Here is a 23,491-nt window from a genome sequence, read left to right as displayed (position 1 = left end):
CCACGTATTAAGGATATGTGTTTGTCAACCCTTGTATCTCTTAGTTGATTTACACAGTAAAACTTAAATCATATTTTCTCTAACGTGAAACAACAATACCAGTCTTCATCTAACTTATATGAATCTTTTTGATTGAGTGATGTAAGATGTAATTGATACATGCATTGTATAAAACATGTGTAAGGACCATTGCTTTTTTCAGAAGAAGAAGAAGAGCGATAAAGGCAACCATCAAAATTCAAATCGCTTTTCAGAAAGCAAGAATTTTATACAAACTATAGCAGACGTTTCTTTAATGATGGCAAATATTTCACAGTTAAGAGCAGTTTTGGGTTTGGGCAACGAAAACCAATTTTATATTTACCTCCTAACGCTAATAATCTTTTCGTTAGCGTCACATGTACTGTTCGTTTTATTCACTGTGATTAGAGCGCATTTTAATTACAAGCACCGTATTGCAGTCAGCCGAGCAAAAGCAAATGGAATCAACAAGAAATCTTTTAAGTTCTGCTTTTGTTGTAAAACCAAATATAGACGTAAAGAATTTATTGACAGCGATCTGTGTCAATGCCCACATTGCCGTACGGATTTGTATATGCACTACGTCTGTTACTTTCTGGTTTTCATAACAATTTGTGCTAACATTGGGATTACAGGAATTGGAATTTCGGGAGACTGCTAGTCTGAGGATTACGTTATTTTTATGTTGTGACTTTATATGAAATGCTTGATTACAATTTTAAGCATCTGAATGGTGTTTTGTTTTTGTTGTTTCTGCCAAACTTGATATGAAAACTAAGGATTTTCTTATCCCAGGTATAGATTAATTAGCCGTATTTGGCACATCATTTTGAAATTGTTTCATCAATGCTCTTCAACTTTGTACTTATTTGGCTTTATAACTATTTTGGTTTGAGCGTCACTGATGAGTCTTATGTGGACGAAACGCGCGTCTGAGGTATAACATTATAATCCTGGTACTTTCGATGACGTTTTAACGCAGATTAAAAACAAGAATGATATATATTTATATTTTATTTTATAAATATGTTTTTTAGTTTACAAAAAATATAAAAATATAATTCATTATTATTAAAGATATGAGAATTGTCATCACTTATTGATTTGACTTGCACTGATCTTAAATTGGGTTCACAGACAGTTGTGTAAATTCAAAGATTACATATTAAGAGAATATTTAACAAAATTGTATGGGATGCTAGATTTCAATGTCATACATGTACTATTTTATCTACTTTCTATATACGTTCATACTATGTATGTACTATTCTATCTACATTCTATCTACTTTCTATATACGTATGAAGCAAATTTAGTCAAGTCTAGACACAACACTGGTCTGATATGTCTTTTACTAGGTATTATCCAATTTGTCTTTGGTCTTTATTGTCCTGATTCCAACAACCTTACTTAAAATTATTAACATGATGCATTTACACTATTGCATTTCATAGTTTGTAAATTGTTTCACTCGAAAACAAAAAAATTCTTCAACTATCAATGAAAACTATTTGTCGCTTTATTATACCATTTGTAGTTGAATTGACTCAACCAGATTATTAATTACAGAATGGACGTTTACCTTGTCCCAACACTTAATTGCTTTGACTGCGTTAAATCTTAAATTGGGTTCACAGGCATCCGTGTATTGCATTTCATGGATTTGTACATTTTCTCCGTTTTTTTTATTTGTTCACAAAAGAAATTTGGGACTTGGAAAAACTAACTTGCATTAGACGTTTACCATGTTTACTCATTATAAATATCTTAGGTTTTGTTAAAAATAAAACTAGTTGCTTTATTAAAAAAAAAACACAATTATCAATGAAAATTATTTGTCGCTTTACCATACCAGTTGTGACTCAACCAGATTAACAATGTCAGAATGGCTAGCTCAACGCTTAATGTTTTTACTCGTGTTAAATCTTAAATCAGAGAGATCCGTGTACTTAAAATAGTTCATTAGAGACTATCTTGACAAAAGTATATGGGATGTTTATTTCAATTGAAAAAAGTAAAAAAAGACTGCATGGTAGTGGTAGTGTTCACAACGAAACGTTTTTCTCCCATACTTGTGTCATAGTTGAATAATTCACTTGAATGGGAATTTCTGGTGTATATGCATATATCACATGTACAATATACGGAAATGACACGGCTGGGTATTGTAAAGTTAATGAAGGAAGATTACCGATTTGTCAGAACGGGTAGGTGTAATTTGTGCCAACTATCATATAAGGTTTGAATTGCACCGATCTATTCTTTTCTTATAGTATTAATTGATCCAATAAATTGAGGTAAATTGTGCCATATTTACCTCTAAATGATTAACCTATTTACATTTTGCATTATAATTCTCACTTGAAAGGATGTCTGATTTTTTTAAAGTGTAATGTCTGATAGAGGGCATGAAACCTGTCGGGGTTGTGAAGAATATAAATTTCGCCAGGCTTTTATAGAGAAAAATGGAGAATTAGATGGAAATATAATGCGCACTGCAAGGCTATTTACAGATGATTCGTCCACAATCATTTTGAATGGTGAATAAGATCACATACACGAAGAGTAAGAATAAAGCATTCAGAAACGAACCCCCGTAAATAGGAGAGGGGAATCCAGTTATTCAGTAAATATCAAAGTAAAAGTATATAATAAATATAGGGAGATGTGGTATGAATGCCAATGAGACAACTCTCCATCCAAGTAACAATTTATAAAAGTAAACCATTATAGATCAAGCTACTGCCTTTAACGCGGATCTTTGGCTCACACCGAACAGAAAGCTATAAAAGGCCCCTAAAATTATAATTATATAACAGTCGCGCAATGATATGGTTGTTTTAATGTCGGAAATAAATGCTGCAGTTTTCAAAATATAGTGACGCAAAACATGCAAAAGTAGAATTGGCGTAATTAAGTTGTGGCGCAAATTAAATTCTTTTTCAGTGCAAATGGATATCCGCCTTCAAAACACCGTTTGTACACTAACAGACGTGTCATCATTTACGCTGTCTAGCAAGAGATAAAAAGTTTTGGCAATTTTTGTAGAATTTTAATTTTAGAAAGTAATGAACAAGTAAGAAGATCGTATAAAACTTAAGTTAATCGTAAAATGAGCTATGCACGATAAAAGTAAATAGTTCGATGCGTCGATAATTTTTTTTACAGATGAATGTAATATTTGTAAATTCATTAACCATAATAACAACGGTTTGTAGAACTGATTATTTTGATCCTTCAAATTTTGTAAAATAATTAATATTTATATTATTTAGTCTCTTTTATGTATACAATTGCAGTATAAAAACTGTAGATTTGTATTTGATCATTGATTGTATGCATTACATCCGGTGACAAATATTTTATGTATTCGTACAAAGAACAAATCAACAAATTTTAAAATACAATTGATTGGTTATGGAAGGTGATTCGATTTTTATGAGCTGCGTTAAAGCTTGTGAAACTTAGACAGAAGCTTGCCTTTAAAATAAAGAAATATAAAAAAAGGAAAAGTTATTTTTTCATTCTGTATTTTACTCATACATGGACACTACAGTCAAACAGTTTTAACACCGACGTCAGCAATCACAAGTGACGCTGTTTCGATAAAAGTCTTCACGAGTTTTTATATGTTCCTGGCAATCTTTGGTTTATATCAGACTCTGACATTGATGGCACAAATACCATGGATGTCTTGTCTTTTTTGTCAACATCTCACTTGAATGACAGTCGCATAAGATTCCATTATATTGACAACGATGTGTAAACAAAACAAACCGACATAATAGGTTAAAATGTCAAAATAAGGAATACAGCAGTCGACATTGTGTTATAATTTTAATCACTATAAAAACAAAACAATAAGTCATTAAAGAAAAACAAAAAGGCATATGAACAAAGCACATTTCAAGCGAGAGGTTTTGCTATAGTGCTTTTAACGTAAAAGTTAACATTTCATTCGGGAATCGTACGTACAGCGTTCGGGAATCGTTCGTTTAGAGTTCGGTCATCGATCGTACATCATTCATATAGCGTTCGTGCAACGTTCTGTCAGCGTTCGTACATCGTTCGTTCATCGTATGGTAAATTTTATCGTTTAGCGTTTCGTTTATCGTATGGTATGTGATATCGTTTAGCGTTTCATCTATCGTATGGTATATCGTTTTGTTGAGCGTATGATTTATGTTCGGTTTTTATTTCAGAAAGTTATATCAATTATTATCTTGAGTTAAAATAATTTAATATAAAAAAAAAATGCGGGAGAAAAAAAATATTAGTAGATTATATTGGTTGGTTGCATACTTATATATCCCTAACAACCAAACGGATATCTTATAAAATGTTAAAGAAACCTAACCGAAACAATACCCTAAGTTCAATAGAAAGGGAACTATCTATTTTACATAAACCTTATTTAGTCATACAAATGTATTGGTTATACACATTTTATCTTGATTGAGAAACGTTTATTAATGCAAAAAAGTTCCTTTACATGTACTTTATTTCTATGTAGATCTCGAAATTGTATACCATTTCTGTCAGATAGAAAAAAAATCTGCATCTCGTATCATTACATTATATAAAACGAAAGTGAAAAATTTACTTCCATCACACTTTGACATGAGTAACAAATACCGCGAAATCTCTATCTTTATCCTCCTGCTCCTTCGTAAAATATGTCTTTGATCCAAATGCTTCTTTGACACAATAAATTATATATAGTGTTCTATAAATGAGGCTTTATATGAGATACACGTTTTATATCAAAATGTAGAAGACGAACACCCGATGTAATTTGTAACTCTTACAAAACTAAGATTTAAATGTCATGATTTAAAAAAGACAAGACATCCATTGTATTTAACATTTACCAAGATTTAGAATAGATCTCTATGCTCTTTAACTTCGTACATTATTTGGCTTTTTTTTTTTTTTTTTTTTTTTAACTTTTTTTGGATTTGAACGTCACTGATGAGTCTTTTGTAGACGAAACGCGCGTATAGCGTATACCTTAAATTTAGTCCTGGTATCTATGATGAGTTTATTTAATTGTTATACAAGAATTTTTTTGGTGTTCCTAAACGTAAGGTTATACAGACAGAAAAAGAAGTATACTTATCTACAAAATTATTTTCTTTTACCTGCGTTTAATTCTGATATTACAAATGGCGTCGTATTTTTCAGAGCTGATGTTTTTCTGAAATTGTTTAGCATTTTACAGCGGTACATGTATAATACGTTTACTATAACGATTCATTCCTTATGTTTATTAACTTTGTATTTTCATTGTATCTCAGTTCAAATCAATTTGTTCAGTGTATGTTAATTTGGTCACTACTTCTTTTGATTGAGTTAAGCCATTCCAATTGATATTTGTAGTGTGTCTTTCTATGTTGTGATGTAACACTGTTGTTTCAGTTAAGGATGAAGGTTTGGTACCATTTAAACGGTTAAATCCGCTGCAATTGTTTGCACCTGTCCTAAGTCAGGAATCTGATGTTCAGTAGTTGTCGTTTGTTGATTTGTTTCATAAGTGTTTATCGTTTCTCGTTTTTTTTTATATAGATTGGACCGTTGGTTTTCCTGTTTGAATGGTTTCACACTAATAATTTTTTGGGGCCCTTTATAGCTTGTTGTTCGGAGTGAGCCAAGGCTCCGTGCTGAAGACCATACCTTGACCTATAATGGTTTACTTTTATAAATTGTGACTTGGATGGAAAGTTGTCTCATTACCACATCTTCTTATATCCATTAAAGAGTCAAAATGTTTCATATAGATCATTCAAACATTGAAGTGGTTTCTCTTATTTTGCAGTGGTTGAAATAAATTCTTCAGTTTAATGTAATGTCCATATGTTAAAGAAGCATATTTGATTCAAAACAATGTTTGGTGACCATATTCATTCTAACATTTATTTACAGAGATGAAGTTGGTTTCATTAAAATACATTGGTTTATGGAATAAAAATAATTACCTAAATTGACATACTACCTTTTTTGTTGTTAGTCTCATGAAATATTCAGTTTCTGCATCTCTCCATATCGTGGGTACAGTTAACACAAATAGCAAATCATCATTACCTAGTTTTTGACGTTCTAAACGTCTATTTATGTTGTTAATTACTTTATACTTTAAAGATCTGATTATAAGACTTAACACAATGCTTGCATCCATGTGTTTACCCGTATAGTCTGTTATCTGTGTCATATCCCACATCTCAACAAGCAAATATCGCCGAATTTAAATGAGCGGGCGTATCTTTTTGTAAATTTCAAACGTACTTATATGTTATCCCATGTTTTTCTAAAGAATCGTAACTGTAACAGTTTCCTCTTGTAGCCATGAGGTGGGATGGAGTTTCCTCTAGTTGCCATGAGGGAGTGAAGTTTTCTCCAGTTGCCATGAGGGGGTGGAGTTTCCTCCAGTAGCCATCAGGAGGTGGGGTTTCCTCCAGTAGCCATGAGGGGGATGGAGTTTCCTCCAGGAGCCATGAGGGGGGAGGAGTTTCCTCTAGTAGCCATGAAGTGGGGATGGAGTTTCCTCCAGTAGCCATGAGTGGGGTGGAGTTTCCCCCAGTAGAAGTGAAGGGGTATGGGGTTTCCTCCAGTAGCCATGAGGGAGGGTGGAGTTTCATCCAGTAGCCATGAGGGGGTGGAGTTTCCTCCAGTAGCCATGAGGGAGGGTGGAGTTTCCTCCAGTAGCCATGAGAGGGGGGATGGAATTTTCGTCCAATAGCCATGAGGTGGGGGGAGTTTCCTCCAAAAGCCATGAGAGGGTGTTGAGTTTCCTCCAGTATCCATGAGAGGGGGTGGAGTTTCCTCCATTAGCCATTAGGGGGTGGGGTTTCCTCCAGTAGCCATGAAGGGGGGATGGAGTTTCCTCCAGTAGCCATGATGGGGGATGGCGTTTTCTCCAGTAGCCATGAGGGGGTTTGAGTTTCCTGCAGTAGCCTTGCGGTGGGTGGGGGGGGGTTCCGCCAGTAGCCATGAGGTTGGATGGAGTTTCCTCCAGTAGCCCCATCCAATAATGTCACACATACATACGATACAAACAGGTAGTTGTTTAACAATACAATAATAACGATTTGCCGTAATTTTTTATACGAATCATTGTGCCTATTCATCAACGTAACCGTTTGCTTTGCATTGATTATTGAATATTTATATTACTCCAAGGAGCTTTTCTTTGGTTGCACTTGTTAATACCAACTGTTTCGAAGAAGAGGGGGTAAATACCTATATATAGCTAGTAGAAGATTAAAAACCACCCGTTGGACTGTAATATATAACTTACTTATGTTTTCAATTTTGGGAAAAAAGGCGTTGATTAACAATGGATGCGAGAAAAAAAGTCACACGGTATAGCAATCACGTGCTTAATTCCAATTTTTTTAGGTGCTGTGCTTTATAAGTCATGACAAAGATGTTTTGAAAATATGTATGCTTAGCTATTATTACGTCCAATGACATTCTGTCCAGAATATTATATCAGCATGTCCAACTGAAATCATTTATTACATAATTGTTTTCATTTTTCCGTTCATTGAGTTTTTATTTATAATAATTTCATTATTCAGAAAATTCTCTTTACTTTACTGTGTTATACGAAGGACGTTAGGAATGAAGATATGTGTCAAATGCTATATTAATGTTATAACTTGTAAAATATTAGCAAGGCTTACAACAAAAATCATTTTAAATGCTGTTGTATCATGGTCACAGTTAGATTGTGACTTACCATATTGTTTAAGGTCATACAGAAAATAAATAATAATACCGCAGTCCCACTAGGCCAGGATCGCACTACGATCTGTGCAAAAAAAAAATTTTGAAGATCGTAGTAAGATCGTGTAGATCGCAGTAAGGTCGTATTACGGTCGTGGTGAGCGCTTCAAGATCGTGATGAGCGTGGCCAACTTTGAACATGTTCAAAACAATTGTGGTGCGGTCGTGGTGAAATCAGGTCGCAGTAGAAGGGTACTGAGAGCGAAGTAAGGTCGTCGTTAAATCGCATAGGTCGCTGTTTCATCGCAGCGAGATCGTAGCGAAAGCGTGAATCTATTCGGAGAGACTGCGCTACGAACTCACAGCGACGTTGTTACGACCTCACTATGACCATCACGTTCTCACCGCGACCCAACTATGCTTCCACTACGACTATACCACGTTTACACCACGCTGATCAAGACCATAGTACGATTCTAGCACGCCCTTGCCGTCCTCATTACGCTCTTCTTACGACCTGACTACGTTCACACTACGACCATCATTCTCATTGTCATTTTCACATAAAAATATATTAAATCTCTCCAGGTTTAGTTTGTCTGTATTTATTTATACTTCTTGTCCATTTTCTAACGGTCAAAAATGCTTCTCGTTTTTATATAGATTAGACCGTTGGTTTTCCCGTTTGAATTGTTAAACACTATTAATTTTTCGGGCCCTTTATAGCTTGCTGTTCCGTGTGAACCAAGGCTCCGTGTTGAAGGATGTACCTTGGCCTATAATGGTTTACTTTTATAAATTGTTACTTAGATAGAAGGTTGTCTCATTGGCACTCATACCACATCTTCCTATATCTATTGACACATATGTGTCATCTTTGATATCGTTCACTGAAATAACGTCATGTTAGCTTCAAGGACCAGCGATAGGTTGTAACTTAGGTTGGATTGGTCGGTCCGACATCTCTGCTTGATCCGGATTCGTTACTATCAGAGTTCCCACTGCCTCTACATCGACCCCTACCACCACGCCAACGTGTTCTAGTAGATTTTGGTGGCATGACGACAGTATTGTTTCCGCTAAATCTACGTATTAATTAGAAATAGAAGGAATAGAGCTCTATTGATATGGAACAAAATGTTTACTTTTTTGCTGAGAACGTAGTAAGATCGCGGTATAAACGTAGTAAGAGCGTGCTATAATCGCAGTAGAAGCGTGGTAAGATCGTGTTGCACCCGGATAACTCGTGATATGGTCATAGTGAAAAGGTAATAGGCGTAGAAAGATCTTGATAATCGTAGTGAGGTCGCAGACTAAGCGCAGTGAGAACGTAGTATAATCGTAGCGGGATCGTTGTAGAAGCGTAATGAGGACGTAGTTGTATCGTGAAAGCAACGGAAATTTACATTTTCATGCCGCTCATACCGCGACCTCACCACGATCTGAATTTATTTTAGATCGCAGTGAGCGTAATCCGATCGTGGTCTGGTTGGACTGGGGCTCTATAGAAAGCTTTTGTATAACTCAACCGAAAAGCCGAAAAGAAGCAATGTCGCATATGTCTTTCTTTCTTTTTGTCATAAATTTGAGCAACGTAACTTTTCATATCATATCTGTACAGAAAAATCCTAATCGTGCTTAAAATTTGACTTTATTAATATATCACAAGCAGTTAGACATGCTTATATTATATTCTGGACAGAATGTCATTGGACTTAATTAATAAAAGAGTAGAACAAAGCACAAGGCCACTAACAGGTCATCGATGCCTTCACTACTAAAACAAAAAGTCTGAAAAGACAATTTTTTTATCTGAATTTGCATGAAATTTTACTGGTCATTCTTTATTTGTCTGAATTATTTAAAACAATTCTTAGCATAGTATTCATTTGCCTAATCATGCTAATAAGGTTCTTGATTTTTCTTGACAAGTGTCTTGACAGTGTGAAAATTGTCTTAAAATTCCTCGACACTTCTTGTATCATCTGATAAGAGTCTTGTTTAGTCTTGACCAAGTATTGAAAGTCTTAAATTTGTCTATATCAGTCTTGACATATTCTTGACATTCTTATAATGTCTGAATATGTCTTGACATATTCTTGACAATCTAGATAATGTCTGAATATGTCTCGAAACATTCTTAACATTCTTATAATGTCTGAATATATCATGTATATCTCGACACATTCTTGACAGTCTAAAAGCTGTCTGGATAAATCTCGACACATTTCGGATGGTCTTAAAGATGTCGTGACACTATCTCAACAATATAAATTTCGTCTGAGATGTGTACAGACACATTCTGCCCGGTTTATGACTTTCTTTTGCTGGTACATACTCATTTTTTATTATTTCTAAACTATGCTTGAAAAATCAAAGGATTAGTTTTGTATGGTAAAATACCCTTTGGGTGCACCTAAGTGGGAATATCCCAAATGACCCCCAATATAGTTTTATATTGATTAATATTGATATCATTTATTAAACGTTAAATTATTTGTTTTCACCTGGAATATATGTCAAAGTTACACAAATAGCATTTAGATTTTTGCCGTTCGAAATGTTGCTTTACTAAAATTGGTGACTTGAGTCAGTTTTAAAATGTGACAATGTGTTTCTTTTGGACCCCACAATTCATCTTGGGCTTCCGTTTTCAACACAGAATTGGATCCCATCTTGATTTAAAAACTTATTTAGAACAACCAAAAACATTTTGTATTCAAAATTGAGTGTTGATTTTCATAATTTTTAATCAAAACTAAGTATTTGTGATACTTCCCTCCTGATTGTTTTTTTTCAAATATTTTACATGCCAAACTTTTGTTTTTGTTGTAATAAGTGTAACAATTGTAACAACAGTATAGCATATACAGATAAATAAAGGTAAAATTATATCATGTATATTGGTCATGATTTGTTAAACTTAGAATTGTCAAGTATATTTTAGACACAATTCAAAATGTTCAGAATATGTCAAACCATACTGAGAAAAAAATAAGAATGTCGAGAATCTGTTAAGAAATTTCAAGACAATATTCAAATGTCAAGAATTTTTAAAGAAATTTTAAGACATTACTCAGAATGTTGAGAATTCGTCAAGTAAATTTCACACACATTTAATATAAATAAATTGTTAAGAAAAATTAACACAAGTCATACTTTTGGAGAATATCGAGTAAAAGTTCATGCAAATTAAGACACAAATTGGTCTTTTCAGACTTTTAGACTTTTGTAGTGCTTGCTATGAATCTTTGTGGTGTGGATTATGACTCATCATACAATTCCATGACCATATTTAAATAAGGCATAGTTATCTGATAATTAAATTATGAGAAAAATTATTAACTTTCTGGTCTTGCATCATTGTATTACTCTATTTGCATGCAAAACTTATTACGTACATTTCAGAGACAATTTCATATACAATCTAAATTGTTTTCTATTTTCAAATCTGGTTTGGTTATAACTCAAATTAGGTAGAAACTATTTTTAGTAGTTAACACACTGTTTCGAAACAAGCTCTAACCGCAAAAACAGCAAAACATAATGCAGATTGATAAGTTGGAGTTACATCCCATTCACCAATACATATGCCAGAAACGGATACTTTACATATGTATGTTATTATATTTTTAAAAATAAAGTTTGAGTTATTTATCATCATGTGTTTTATTTATGAATGAATACACTACTGTTACCAGGGCACTATGAATAAAAATGTCTATACCTATGTTTACTGATGAGTTTAAAGCAAAATTGTAAGCCAGCTCATATTGAAACGGAGCAATTTTAATGTTATGCGTCGTTTTTCTGTGAACTACACTTATTCCATAAGTTCTCTTTTTTATTTACAAAGGAAATGAAAACAAAAAACAAGGAATACATTGCAAATAAGTAGAAAACCAAAATGTTATTATCAACGGCACCGAAAATATAGCAAATAAAACGATTATAATGTTGTAGAAGGCCTTCCGATTGATTAATACACATTATTTAAAAGTCGTCTACACGCACACTTATACCGATACCGGTAGGTACACGGACTCACAAAACGAAGGACTGTATACAAATTTTGAAATATACTAAATGGATAACCTTGTAAACTTGGTTGGACTCAACAGAGGTTATACATATAAATTACACAATAGTTTTTTGTTTATTTATTGATAGATTTGTGGATTTGTGATATTCCATCTATTTGTTTTTCTAATTGTCGAATCATACCTTCGATTACCGTGTTTTATCCAAGCTTTTACCATGGCATCCGTGTTTGAAAAAATAAAAAGAAGATGTGGCATGATTGCCAATGAGACAACTGTCCACAAGAGACCAAAAATGACACAGACGTTAACAACTATAGGTCACCGTACGGCCTTCAACAATGAGCAAAGCCAACACCGCATAGTCAGCTATCACAGGCCCCAAATAGACAATGTAAAACAATTCAAATAGAAAACTAAAGGCCTTATTAAATTATATAAAAAAAATGAACGAAAAACAAATATGTAACACATAAACAAACGACAACCACTGAATTACAGGCTCCTGACTTGGCATATACATACATAATGTGGCGGGGTTAAACATGTTAGCGGGATCCCCCTAACCTGGGACAGTGGTATAACAGTACAAAATAAGAAAAAACTATAAAAATCAGTTGAAAAAAGCTTAACTCATCAGATGAACAAAAATACAAGTGGACGTGGCCGGGTACTTATACATCCCGAGACAAAAAGACACAAAAACAGATCTGAGAGTACTCGCAGTTATCTGACAGCTAGTTCAGAGCCACTAACAATAAAAAATTGAAGCCTTTTTTGCTGATAGGTACGGTTTATTGGGGAAGGGTAAAATTAATCTCTGGTGGCGGAGATGGATCGGCAGAAACGTCGTTTGCTACTTCGTCTTCATCTTCACTTTCGTCATTGGAAAGATAAACGACGACTTTTTCTTTGATCTCATATTTTTTTGAATTGTTGTTAACCATTTAGGTGATATATGTTAAGACAATCTGGACACCATAACGACTTTCAACAGTTAATGACTAATAAGTAAATTTTCGATTTTTCCGATGACTGTGTTTTTCAGCAGACAAAATTTATCCCAATCGGTGGCCTATATTACTTCATAGACGTGGCTCTAAATTGCTCGACAACCTGCCATATAAAGGGAAAATGTAGGACATTTAATAAACATACAATTGGCAAATTAGAGTGTAAAGAATTGTGGACACTCTGGAGACACAAATAAACAAATTATCTGCCATTACTAATTCATATGCAGGCTTTGTGTATTGTCTACGTCAGTAACTAAATAAAGAATCAACACATATATAAAACTCTACGTTATCATTTACATGTTCTTTTTTCTGCATAAAGTTCTAATAATTTACACAAAGTCCACCTTGTTTGTACAAAATGCAATTTGAAAACCGGTCAATTGTCACCTACTCAACTGAGCGATCAAGTAACAAACCATAGAAAATACTTTTTATACAGTATTGAATATGTATATTGATAGAGAACGAAATAGACAACTATTACAATTTTAAATTTAAATTTCTCGATCACAGCTTGTTTGATATTTACAATGTCTAAGTGTCTTAACTGATGAATGACAGTTTAAAGATCCAAGAATGACAATCGGACATATTTGTTTGTTTTGCTTTACTACATTTTTAGTTTAAGTTAATGCAGTTTCGTTTGTTTGCACACCCATTTCTGTTAACTGGATTTTGGAAAAGAACTGAACATCGTTTTACCCAGTTTTTACATTTCACATATTTTCCGTTGATTTTTTTTTAAATTATGAGAACAGTAGCTGCAACTTATTCAGGCAAAGATGACATTAACCATGTTTATTGTTTATTGCTATTCCTACAGGTTACTCTTGGTTATATAGTTCCATGAGAAGCTTTCTTCGGGTCAATAATTTAAATGTATTTTCTAGATAGAAATAATTAATCCTCTACATATAATATATTAGAGCTGGATTTAATTTGAAATATTCCTTGAAATATTTTAACACTATTTAATAAACTTTACCTGTTTGTCTATCCTATCAGTTGATTTATTAATTTTGGATCTTCATTTCACTATTGATTATATATACATGTTAAGTTACATTCATTTGACGTGTTTGAGCTTTAGATTTTGCCATTTGATAAGGATCTTTCCGTTTTGAATTTTCCTTGAATTTGGCATTGTTGTTTTTTTTAACTTTTTATTACAATTTATACAGTTTCAACGAAGATGGGACAATTTTAACAACTCATAACCAGTCGTGCAATCACAATTCTATAAACATTATACGATAGGGAATAGGAAACATACGATAAATTAACAAAACAGAAAATTTTTCTGGTATTTGTAAATCTTAGACTATGAAAACATGTCCCTTTTTAGTCTAGACACACGCACACATACACATACAAATCGTTTCTACTAACTAATTCATGGTAGTGACTGTCAAACTGATGTAGTGCCGATTTACGTTTATGTTCCATTTCACATAACCGGAGATTTCGTGTCAGGAGCGAACCCTTATAAGGAGGGTTCACAAACTGTAAGCAGGTTACTGCTGAAGAATAGGAATTTGTCGAGGGTAAAACTTGAATCGGCATGTTTGTCATAGATCCTCGATTGAAGTCGATCAGTGTAACTTTGAAAAAGGATATTGAGAAATTGAAATTTGTTGTTGTAACATTGACGTATTCAGGTATTGAATGCTGAAAGGTTTTCGAACAGAGAATAACAAAGCCTTAAAAACCTCCACTATAATTTTATCATTGCGTATTAAAGCAATAGTTGTTCATAATTCATTAATACAGAATTGTTCTTTTCTCTATGAAAGCGTGCACTAAAAATGGGTTATTTGTTGATTAGTGAATTTTAACTGTAACCCTTATATCGAAAAAATGAAAAGGTCATGCTTGATAAAGTATTAATAGAGAAATTAAATGTTTCCGGGATAATTAACATTAAACCTGTAATAATGTTTCTTTATTGTAGCATTTGCCTTTTTTCACCGACAAAGCTCATGAGTACATTCAATATCGTACACTGTATTTGATGCAAACAATTTATGCCCAATCAGGCATATGCGATCTACTGTTGGAATGTTATCCTCTTTTAATGGTAAATTTAATAACAAAGAGAACTGATTTTTTTGTTTGAATGCATTATTTTTGTTCTGTTAATTAAAAATAGGCAACAAGGAGAATCATTGAACTCTTCCAAAGATTAACTATTATAAATGTTTAAATAACTTGGTTATTGGAGAAGTCGTATATAATTTCAGGTATATAAGGTTTAAATGGAATCTTAACAATTCAGTCAAATTTAACTGATCTTTCTCAATGCTAATAATCATCATTATCGTCTAGTAAGTTGTTTGCATGAAGAGTGTATTTGTTGATTTGCATATTAGGGTGTTTTTTTTTTCTGTATACTCAGATTTATTGTTCGACGGACTACCACTTTATACATGTATATTATATTGTGGTTTATGGGGGTTTTTTTTCGTAATAATTAAACAAATACACATTATCAACTTTGTAGGTTGCATCTTTTTACAGATTTTTCGGTTAAAAACTTCATTATTTTCTTTTCAATTGCACTTTGGCCAGAATATTTTCCACAATCCCCCATAATTCTGAGAAAATACTATTTTAACGGTGCATTTTTGTTCATATTTTGTGTTACAAGAAATCAAATTGTTCAAGTCTTGCCATTAAAAACAATATATATAAAAACTAAAAACTCTAAATAGACGCTGTCGCTCACCTTAATATACAGCATGTGCATTGTCAACAATAATTTGAAAAAGTATATTTTGTGTTGACACAACTTTATCTTGTACAGTTTCTCTCACCTATAGTTTTTGGCCAACATTGGAAAAAAGAGAAACATAATGCAACTTACACATGTTACAAGTCCAATAATTTCTATAAGGACTGGATTGACTTATTTGCGGAAATTATCTTGCTAGTTATTTTGACCGTTTTTATTCTCTTGAGCTACAATGTAGTATAGTTTTGTCAAAAGCAAAAACAATATATAGAAATCCTCATTTAAGGGTTAAAATCCTATTAGTAGTGATGGACGATTTGGCCATGTTGACTTATTTTTGTCTTGCTGATCTTTTTGCTATTAATGATTTTTTCAATATCAATTATAGTTTTTAATATAATAATCAAACTTGAAAAACATGGCAATAACAAGTTAAAACTTCTAAAAGGAGTCAAATGACGAATTCTGCAGTATTGACTCTTTAGTAGACCTTCCCGTGCTGATCATTTGTTCTGTATATAGTTTCTCTCTAACTATTATAACGGTCTAAATTGTAAAAATGTTTAAAAATATGATGTTTGCATCTCATATCTCGCTTATAATAGCAAAATAAAGTTAAAATTTTTAAAAAAGTGAATGACATGTACTCGCAGAGGATGTGGTACTACTGAGAAATAGATGTTAACTAGCTGAAAGTTGAAATTATTGAGTTTTATACATGTTCTAGCTTCAATTCGAGAAATAGAGCAAGATACTTCTACTTTTTGAAGTATCCTTCATCATACGTTCACTGGGAATTGGGAGATGTAAACTCTTATTGAAATGTTTGTTATTTAGAATCAGGATAGTATCCCTATCTGAAAATTCAATTAAAAAACTTTTCAATGTATTTTTTTTTCTTTTGACTCTTTTGGCCAGGTGAGCTAATAAGAAGATGTGGTATCATTGCCACTATGGCAACTGTCAACTAGAGTAGAAAAGACGTGATGTTAGCAACCATAACTGTTTTGTTCCAATTTCTACGAAAGATAACACAACTAACTGATCATCATATTTATAAAATTCGACACACGATCTGTTTTTGAAATGAAAAACTTGTTGTAGGGATCACAAACGTAGTTGTTAAATGATTTTAAAGGTCACTTATACAAATAACAACAAATGGTTAACGTGTTTGTCAAAATGTTATATAAGTCACATACATTTATATTTGTTTTACTTAGAAAAGCAGTGACTGGAACTACAAGGTAGGTTTTAACTGTGCTTTGATGATTAATATCTTTTGAAATTTTTGTTCAAGAAATGAACTTCATGAGGAACATTTAACTTAGATAAACCTTGTTATTTACTATTATTTTTAATAGGAGGCGTCTAGTTGCATACATTACATACATAAATATAGATGTTAACACGAAAGTCATACTCTGCTTTTACTAGAGATATGCTTTAATTAAAACGTTTTCCAATAAATTCAAACATTTTTAACAAGATGATGATTCGCACAAATATATATATATAATGTTTTATGATTGGCAATGAGCACTAAGATGTAATTGTCACTGCATTTGATGCGCATTTCTTTATAATTCCTCATGTCTCGAGTATCCGATTGAGATGCAGATGTTTACATTATCAGTGATTATAGTAATAAACTTTTTCGTCGATGAAATTGGCCATTTGAATCTACCAGTGTTTAAAACAGCTAATAGTTTGATTGATATAACGTAAATTTATAACTTGGTGTTTGATCATACACGTTCTATCAACCAAATAGGTATCTACAAATATGGGTAATTTTGATTGACAATTAAGAAGATATTCTGATTGCAGGCATTCAGACAGCTAATCATGAGTGAATCAACTGATATTGAGACACAGGTAAATAAATATGTTATTAAAAAGTAAATTGAATAGACAAAATATAAACAAACAAAGAACACAACTTAATAGATGAAGTATCAAACAAAAAGAAACTGAATTTTATTTTCATTGATGTAAAGTGCCAACCGTACATGAAATGTTGTTGTTTATTATTTAAGTGGAATCAATATTTCCAAAAAATTGTGTTTAAACTTTGCAAACTTTGCAAATTAAAAGTAAGCCAAGCAAATGTTTGCTGTATTCATAAAGTTTTAATTGAATATTGAAAAACTATGATAACATGAGTCAGTAATACTTATAAATTGTCAATTATTTTGGTGCTTATTTATGAAAGAGAGAGGCGAAAGATGTTTCGTGTATTATATGGGTAAGACATCTGATTTGGTTTTTATCCTCTATGTTGTTGTGTATAAATATGATTAATATGATCATTAGTCTATTAGTCATTGGTGTACAACACGCTTAAGAAGTCCAAATGGTTTCGGTTAATTAAATCAGGACTTTTTGACGTATACAGGATGCAAGAAAATCATATTTGACAAACACTTATAACCAGTGTACATTAGATTCCGATACCGTTAAGAGAAAAGACTAGAATTTTGGACATTCAGATATTGTTAACTGTTTAGTTGACATTTAAATTTGTATAATATTTTTTTGTGAAATTGTATAATTACACTTATTATTTTGATAATTGATCTGTCTTTTTTGTGTACAAAGTCAGGAATATGGTCATTGTTATATTATAGTTCGTGTCTGTGTGTGTTACATTTTAACGTTATGTTTCCGTTGTGTTGTTTGTTGTCTCTTTATTTTTTAGTGTGAATTCACATTACTTTAATACTTGTCACGGTACTTATCTATCTCCCAAATTCATGTTTTTGGTTTTGATGTTATATTTGTTATTCTCATTGGGATTTGTCTAATGCTTAGTCCGTTTCTGTGTGTGTTACATTTTAATGTTGTGTCGTTTTTCTCCTTTTATATTTAATGCGTTTCCATCAGTTTTAGTTTGTTACCCCGATATTTGTTTTTTTCATGGATTTATGAGTTACTACTGTTGCCTTTATTAGGCTATAATGCAAAGGTGATTTCTTGCATAACTGAAATTGGGGGTTCGCCCAGCATAACGTAAGCATAAGATAAAAAACATGATTCTTTCAAAGAAGAGGAATGAAGAGTTGTATACTAAGTACTGCTGCCATTATGTATGAAGCCGACAATACATTATTGGTCTTGCCCATGACACCCCCTTGGTCGGACATTTGGGTATAAGAAAAACTTGTCTTAAGATCTTGCAACATTTCTAGTGGCCCAGAATTAAGAGCGAAATACCCTTTAAGTTGGCCTTTTCAAATCTTCCAATAATCATTTACCTGTATTATTTCAGAGTTCTACCCCACCTTATCACTCTCTTGGAAAAAATATTGCAATTCTCATTTGATTCTATAATAATCGAATTCACGTTTATGTGTGATAGGATTTCTTTTGACAATCGGATATTTTGAGATATACATTTTTTCGTGACAATTAAGGTATAGTGATATTTTCAGGAAAATTCATACAATGGAAAGCAGAAAAAACAGAAGAAAAAATGGCAAAATCAAGGCAACCCTCAGGTTTTTATATTCTTTTATATTAAAGACCCGACTGAAGGAATAATCAGTACCCCAAACAGTTATGAAAACTCTTTTTTTCAAATTAATTTATTTACCACAAACATGACAAAACTATTGATCTATTTGTCTCTTTTTCTTTTTTCCGAAGGGTGAAGGGAGCTATTCTCATCATTTGATTGGTGCTCGTTGTCGGTCGTCTCCGTTGTTGGTAAACTTTTAAGTTTTACACAAATCTTATCTTCTTACTAAGCCAATTGTAACAACACTTGGACTCAATTAGCAAGGGGCTACGCATGTCTAGTTTAAAAGTGTGTACACTGATTCTGCTTGACAATCAACATGAATGACATGGGTAAAACAGTATGTCAACTACTTATTAGAGTTATTGCCTTTTAAAGATAATTTGTCCCTATATTTCCATTTATGGCAAAAACTTTTGTCGAAAAAAAAAGCAGTTAACATAATAAATCATCAGCAAGACATACTTGATACGTATATATATATTTAAATGAGCCGCACAAGATCAAAAAACTGATTAAGCAACACATCTGTCATAGAACTGTAAGTCTCAGCTTGCTATAAATCTATGTTAAACCCTCATTTTTTTCTCGGAAAAAACCTTTATAAAGTCAGTATATGACTATTGTTTTCTCACTCAATCCGCTGGTTGATAACGTTTGATTGTGTCAGTTTGTATAGACGTTCAAAGTTGTTGACTTTCCTTGGAGTTCAGTATTTTTGTTTTATAGTATAGCAATATAAAATTTTCCACAGAACGTAACCACAAGTTAGCGTGCAATAAATTATAATATTGCACTAGTGCAATAAATCTTCAAATATCATGACGTCATCAATGTTTTAATCTTAGTTTAAACCAATTTTTACTTTTAAATATTATATTGATATAAAATAAAAGGGTTATTGCATGAATATTGGGGAATATTGTCCCTCGTAGAACATATATTGCACTCGCAAGCTCGTGCAATATAAAATTCTACTCGGGACAATATACCCCAATATTCATGCAATAATCTATAGTATTTATTGTCTAGAGCCTCTAGTTTAAATATAGAATTGCCTTTTCAAAAAAAAAATTTTTCATATCGTTGCAAAATGACAAGAGCTGAATTAATACAATTGTAAAACAAAAATACCGAACTCCATGGCAAATTCTGTACATGAATTCCGTATATTGTGAACATGCACGAACGTGAAAAATATATTGAGATACAATGGTGCAGTGGGAATGTTACTGTCAAGAAATGGGTAGTTTACAAAGAGAAAGTTAGAATAATCACTTTTTTTTCATATATTCTGTATTCTATAAAAACGGATTAACATTCATTTCAATAAGTTGAAGAAGATCAAGAATCGGTTTATCATTAACACATTAATGTGTCAGAAATGATCATATTTATTGAAGTACTTGTATATTGAAAATTTTAAAATACTTTCGAGTAATAAGTGAATAAGAGACAAATATGAAATGAAAAAGATCAATATGTATTCCGATATCAAAAACTCGTCAAATCATTTTCAATATCCAAATCAAGAAGAACAATTAAGGGATTTGCAAATTGGTGTACAGGAGGGACAAAAGATACCAAAGGGACATACTTGTTGCGTTTACAGGGTTATGATCCCTTGATACGCGATAAGCACCCATCATCAGTGTGCTGTTTTTTATATCTCAAATGTCATGTTAAAATTGGTGAAGACTTCCAAAAATATGACCGTTTCCTTTTGTTGTTAAGATTTGGCAATGCAATTATCATCTATAAATAATGAAATGAAGCATTTTTTAATAGCACAAAAACTTACAAACTGGCGTTTTGCGATAAACATTTTTCATTACAATAGACAATGCCGTAAAACATGTGTAACTCTATTTGACTTTTCAAAACTTGTTTAAATTGAGGCATAGAAATGATTTCAGGTCTTCCCAGAAGATGATGAAAACGAAAGAAAAAAAAGGGACCCTAAGGTAAAGTAGTTTACATTTGTTATTTACAAACGAAACAGTAGAACGGAGAAAAGACTTAAAAACAGAAATGAAATAGGATAAAGAAAGCAATAACATAGGAAATTTCATCAAAATAGTCAAAGATAGATGATACCTTTTATTTAGGATTTTGTTGTTAATCTTGTTCCTTTCGAATGTCTGGTTTCTAGGTTGACCGTCACAGATAACAAATATGTAATTTATTTGAAGACATACCTTTATATTAAAAATTCGTATTTTTAATCACACCAGGGTCGAAAAACCAAACACTGGGTTGGTGGCAATACAGTGTTGCAAGGTTTATTTTTGTTTCTTAAGAAAGTGATAGAACGTACATACAACATTTATGTATCAAGTTTATGTCTCTCAAGTTTATATAAGACATAAACTATAGGTTTCAGTTAGCCTGTTAGTTTGTTTTCGGGAAAGAACTGTGCAAAAGTCTTATAAAAACGGAAAAATCGATGTCATTAGGATATTTGTTAGTCAACCCTTTCATATCTTGGTTGTTTTACACAGTGAAGGCTCATATCACATTTTTTTTCTGTGAAACAATTATACCACCTCTCATCTCACTTATATGAATCTTCTGTAAGTGTTGTAATAATAAATGATACATCCTTTCTATATAAGTACACCTTTTTTTTCAGAAGAAGAAGAAGAAGAATGATAAAGGCGACCAGCAAAATTCCAACCGCTTTTCAGAAAGCAAAAACTTTATTCAAACCATAGCAGACGTCTCGCTTATGATGGCAAATATTTCACAGTTAAGAGCAGTTTTATGTTCAGGAAACACAAATCGATTTTATGTTCACCTCTTAACGCTAATCATCCTTTCGTTAGCGTCACACGTACTGTTCGTTTTATTCACTGTTATTAGAGCGCATTTTAATTACAAACACCGTATTGCAGTGAGCCGAGCAAAAACTAATACAATCAACAAGAAATTATTTAAGTTCTGCTGTTGTTGTAAAACAAAGTATAGACGTAAAGAATTTATTGACAGCGATTTGTGTCAATGCCCACATTGCCGTACCGATTTGTATATGCACTATGTCTGTTACTTTCTAGTTTTTATTACAATTTGTGCTAACATTGGGATTACAGGAATTGGAATTTCGGGAGACTGCTAATCTGGGGATTACATTTTGTTTTAAATGAGAAGGATGTGAAGTGAACTGCTATAGATGAGATGATTTACCTCAATCCTTAGAGCCTGAATAGTGTTTTGTTTAAGTCTTTTCTTATAAACTTTATAATGTATAATTCGATTATATATTGGCTAAAATCTAATTTAAAAAAACCTGTATGTATTTGTTGTGTAGGAATTGCTTTTCTTGTTTTTAAACCAAAGCCATTGAAAGGCAATGTTGACTATATTAATAATAGTGCACCTCAGACAATCGAATGTTCTTTTCCACTTTGGGTCAGCTATGACGGATGTATTTTGAACTATAGATTCTCGATTATTTTAATTTATAGATATTTCCAGAATTTGCGCATCCATAATCACGTCGACACTAGAGCGCTTACTTCCCGAATACTAGAATTCTGCTCTATGCTAGAAAAAGAAATAACAATTTATACCGTTATCGGTACCAAATCTTGAAGTAGTCAGTATATTAGAATACGCGGATTAACCTACATGAGAAGCACTCATAAATATAGCCAAATTTGTCGAATAGTAAAATTGAGAACGGAAATGGGGATGAGTCAAAGCGACAACAAGCCGACCATAGAGCAGACAACAGCTGAAGGCCACCAATGGGTCTTGAATGTAAGGAGAAACTCCCACACCCGTTAGTGTCCTTCAGCTGGACCCTTAAAAATTATATATACTAGTGATAATGGAAGTCATGCTAAACTCCGAATTATACACAAGAAACTTAGATTAATAATCATACAAGACTAACAAAGTCCAGAGGCTCCTGACTTTGGACCGGCGCAAAATTGCGGCGGGGTTAAACATGTTTATGAGATCTCAACCCTCCCCCTATACATCTAGCCAATGTAGAAAAGTAATTGCATAACCATACGCACATTAAAATTCAGTCCAGGAGAAGTGAATATATATATAACAGTAAGGCTTTGTGTGAATGTCAATTTACATTTTATTTTATTTCTCAAATTATCAATTTTGTTTACAACTGTATTTAAATGTTTGTTTACTGTGGTGTATTTTATTCTATATAATAATCCTTAGAAAAGTATTTCTATTCGTCATTCATTTTGTGATATCGAATTCTCATCTATTATTTATTCTTTGGTAATTTATACTCTTTAGTGTTTTTACGTTTGTATTTTAAATTATAAAAAGTTTAAGAATTCTTTATGTTTTTTTATGTTTGGGGTGACTAAACGAATCATGTTTTCTTTCTAAACAATTGGGACCTTGGGGACAGTTAAATCCTTGAAAAGGTGAAAACCGAAAAATAGGGAAACACACACACTAC

General features: G+C 32.5%; 1 protein-coding gene across 2 annotated transcripts; it reads left to right on the top strand.

Moving 5' to 3' along the window:
• The first annotated feature begins 16,705 nt into the window (after nucleotides 1-16,705).
• LOC134696158 (uncharacterized) lies at nucleotides 16,706-23,243 on the top strand. 2 transcript variants are annotated; one of them, XM_063557810.1, is made up of 5 exons: nucleotides 16,706-16,783; nucleotides 17,367-17,414; nucleotides 18,971-19,036; nucleotides 20,973-21,020; nucleotides 21,692-23,243. In XM_063557810.1, the coding sequence occupies exons 2-5, from the start codon at nucleotides 17,385-17,387 to the stop codon at nucleotides 22,169-22,171; spliced, it is 624 nt and encodes a 207-aa protein (XP_063413880.1). In that variant the 5' UTR covers nucleotides 16,706-16,783; nucleotides 17,367-17,384; the 3' UTR covers nucleotides 22,172-23,243. The 2 variants fall into 2 exon arrangements, with proteins under 2 accessions (XP_063413880.1, XP_063413879.1); XM_063557809.1 differs by having other exon boundaries at nucleotides 21,689-23,243.
• Nucleotides 23,244-23,491: the final 248 nt, after the last annotated feature.

This window comes from Mytilus trossulus, chromosome 14 (assembly GCF_036588685.1).
Source record: "Mytilus trossulus isolate FHL-02 chromosome 14, PNRI_Mtr1.1.1.hap1, whole genome shotgun sequence".
NCBI classification, from domain to species: Eukaryota; Metazoa; Mollusca; class Bivalvia; order Mytilida; family Mytilidae; genus Mytilus; species Mytilus trossulus.
This window is presented reverse-complemented; position numbering and strand designations above follow the sequence as displayed.

What these genes read in the sequence shown, in the direction of transcription:
- LOC134696158 (XM_063557809.1), top strand. Translation starts at nt 17,385, where the DNA reads ATGAGTGAATCAACTGATATTGAGACACAG. An exon ending in CAACTGATATTGAGACACAG is followed by an intron (nt 17,415 to 18,970) that starts GTAAATAAATAT and finishes TGATATTTTCAG; the next exon opens with GAAAATTCATACAATGGAAA. An exon ending in GAAAAAAAAGGGACCCTAAG is followed by an intron (nt 21,021 to 21,688) that starts GTAAAGTAGTTT and finishes CTTTTTTTTCAG; the next exon opens with AAGAAGAAGAAGAAGAATGA.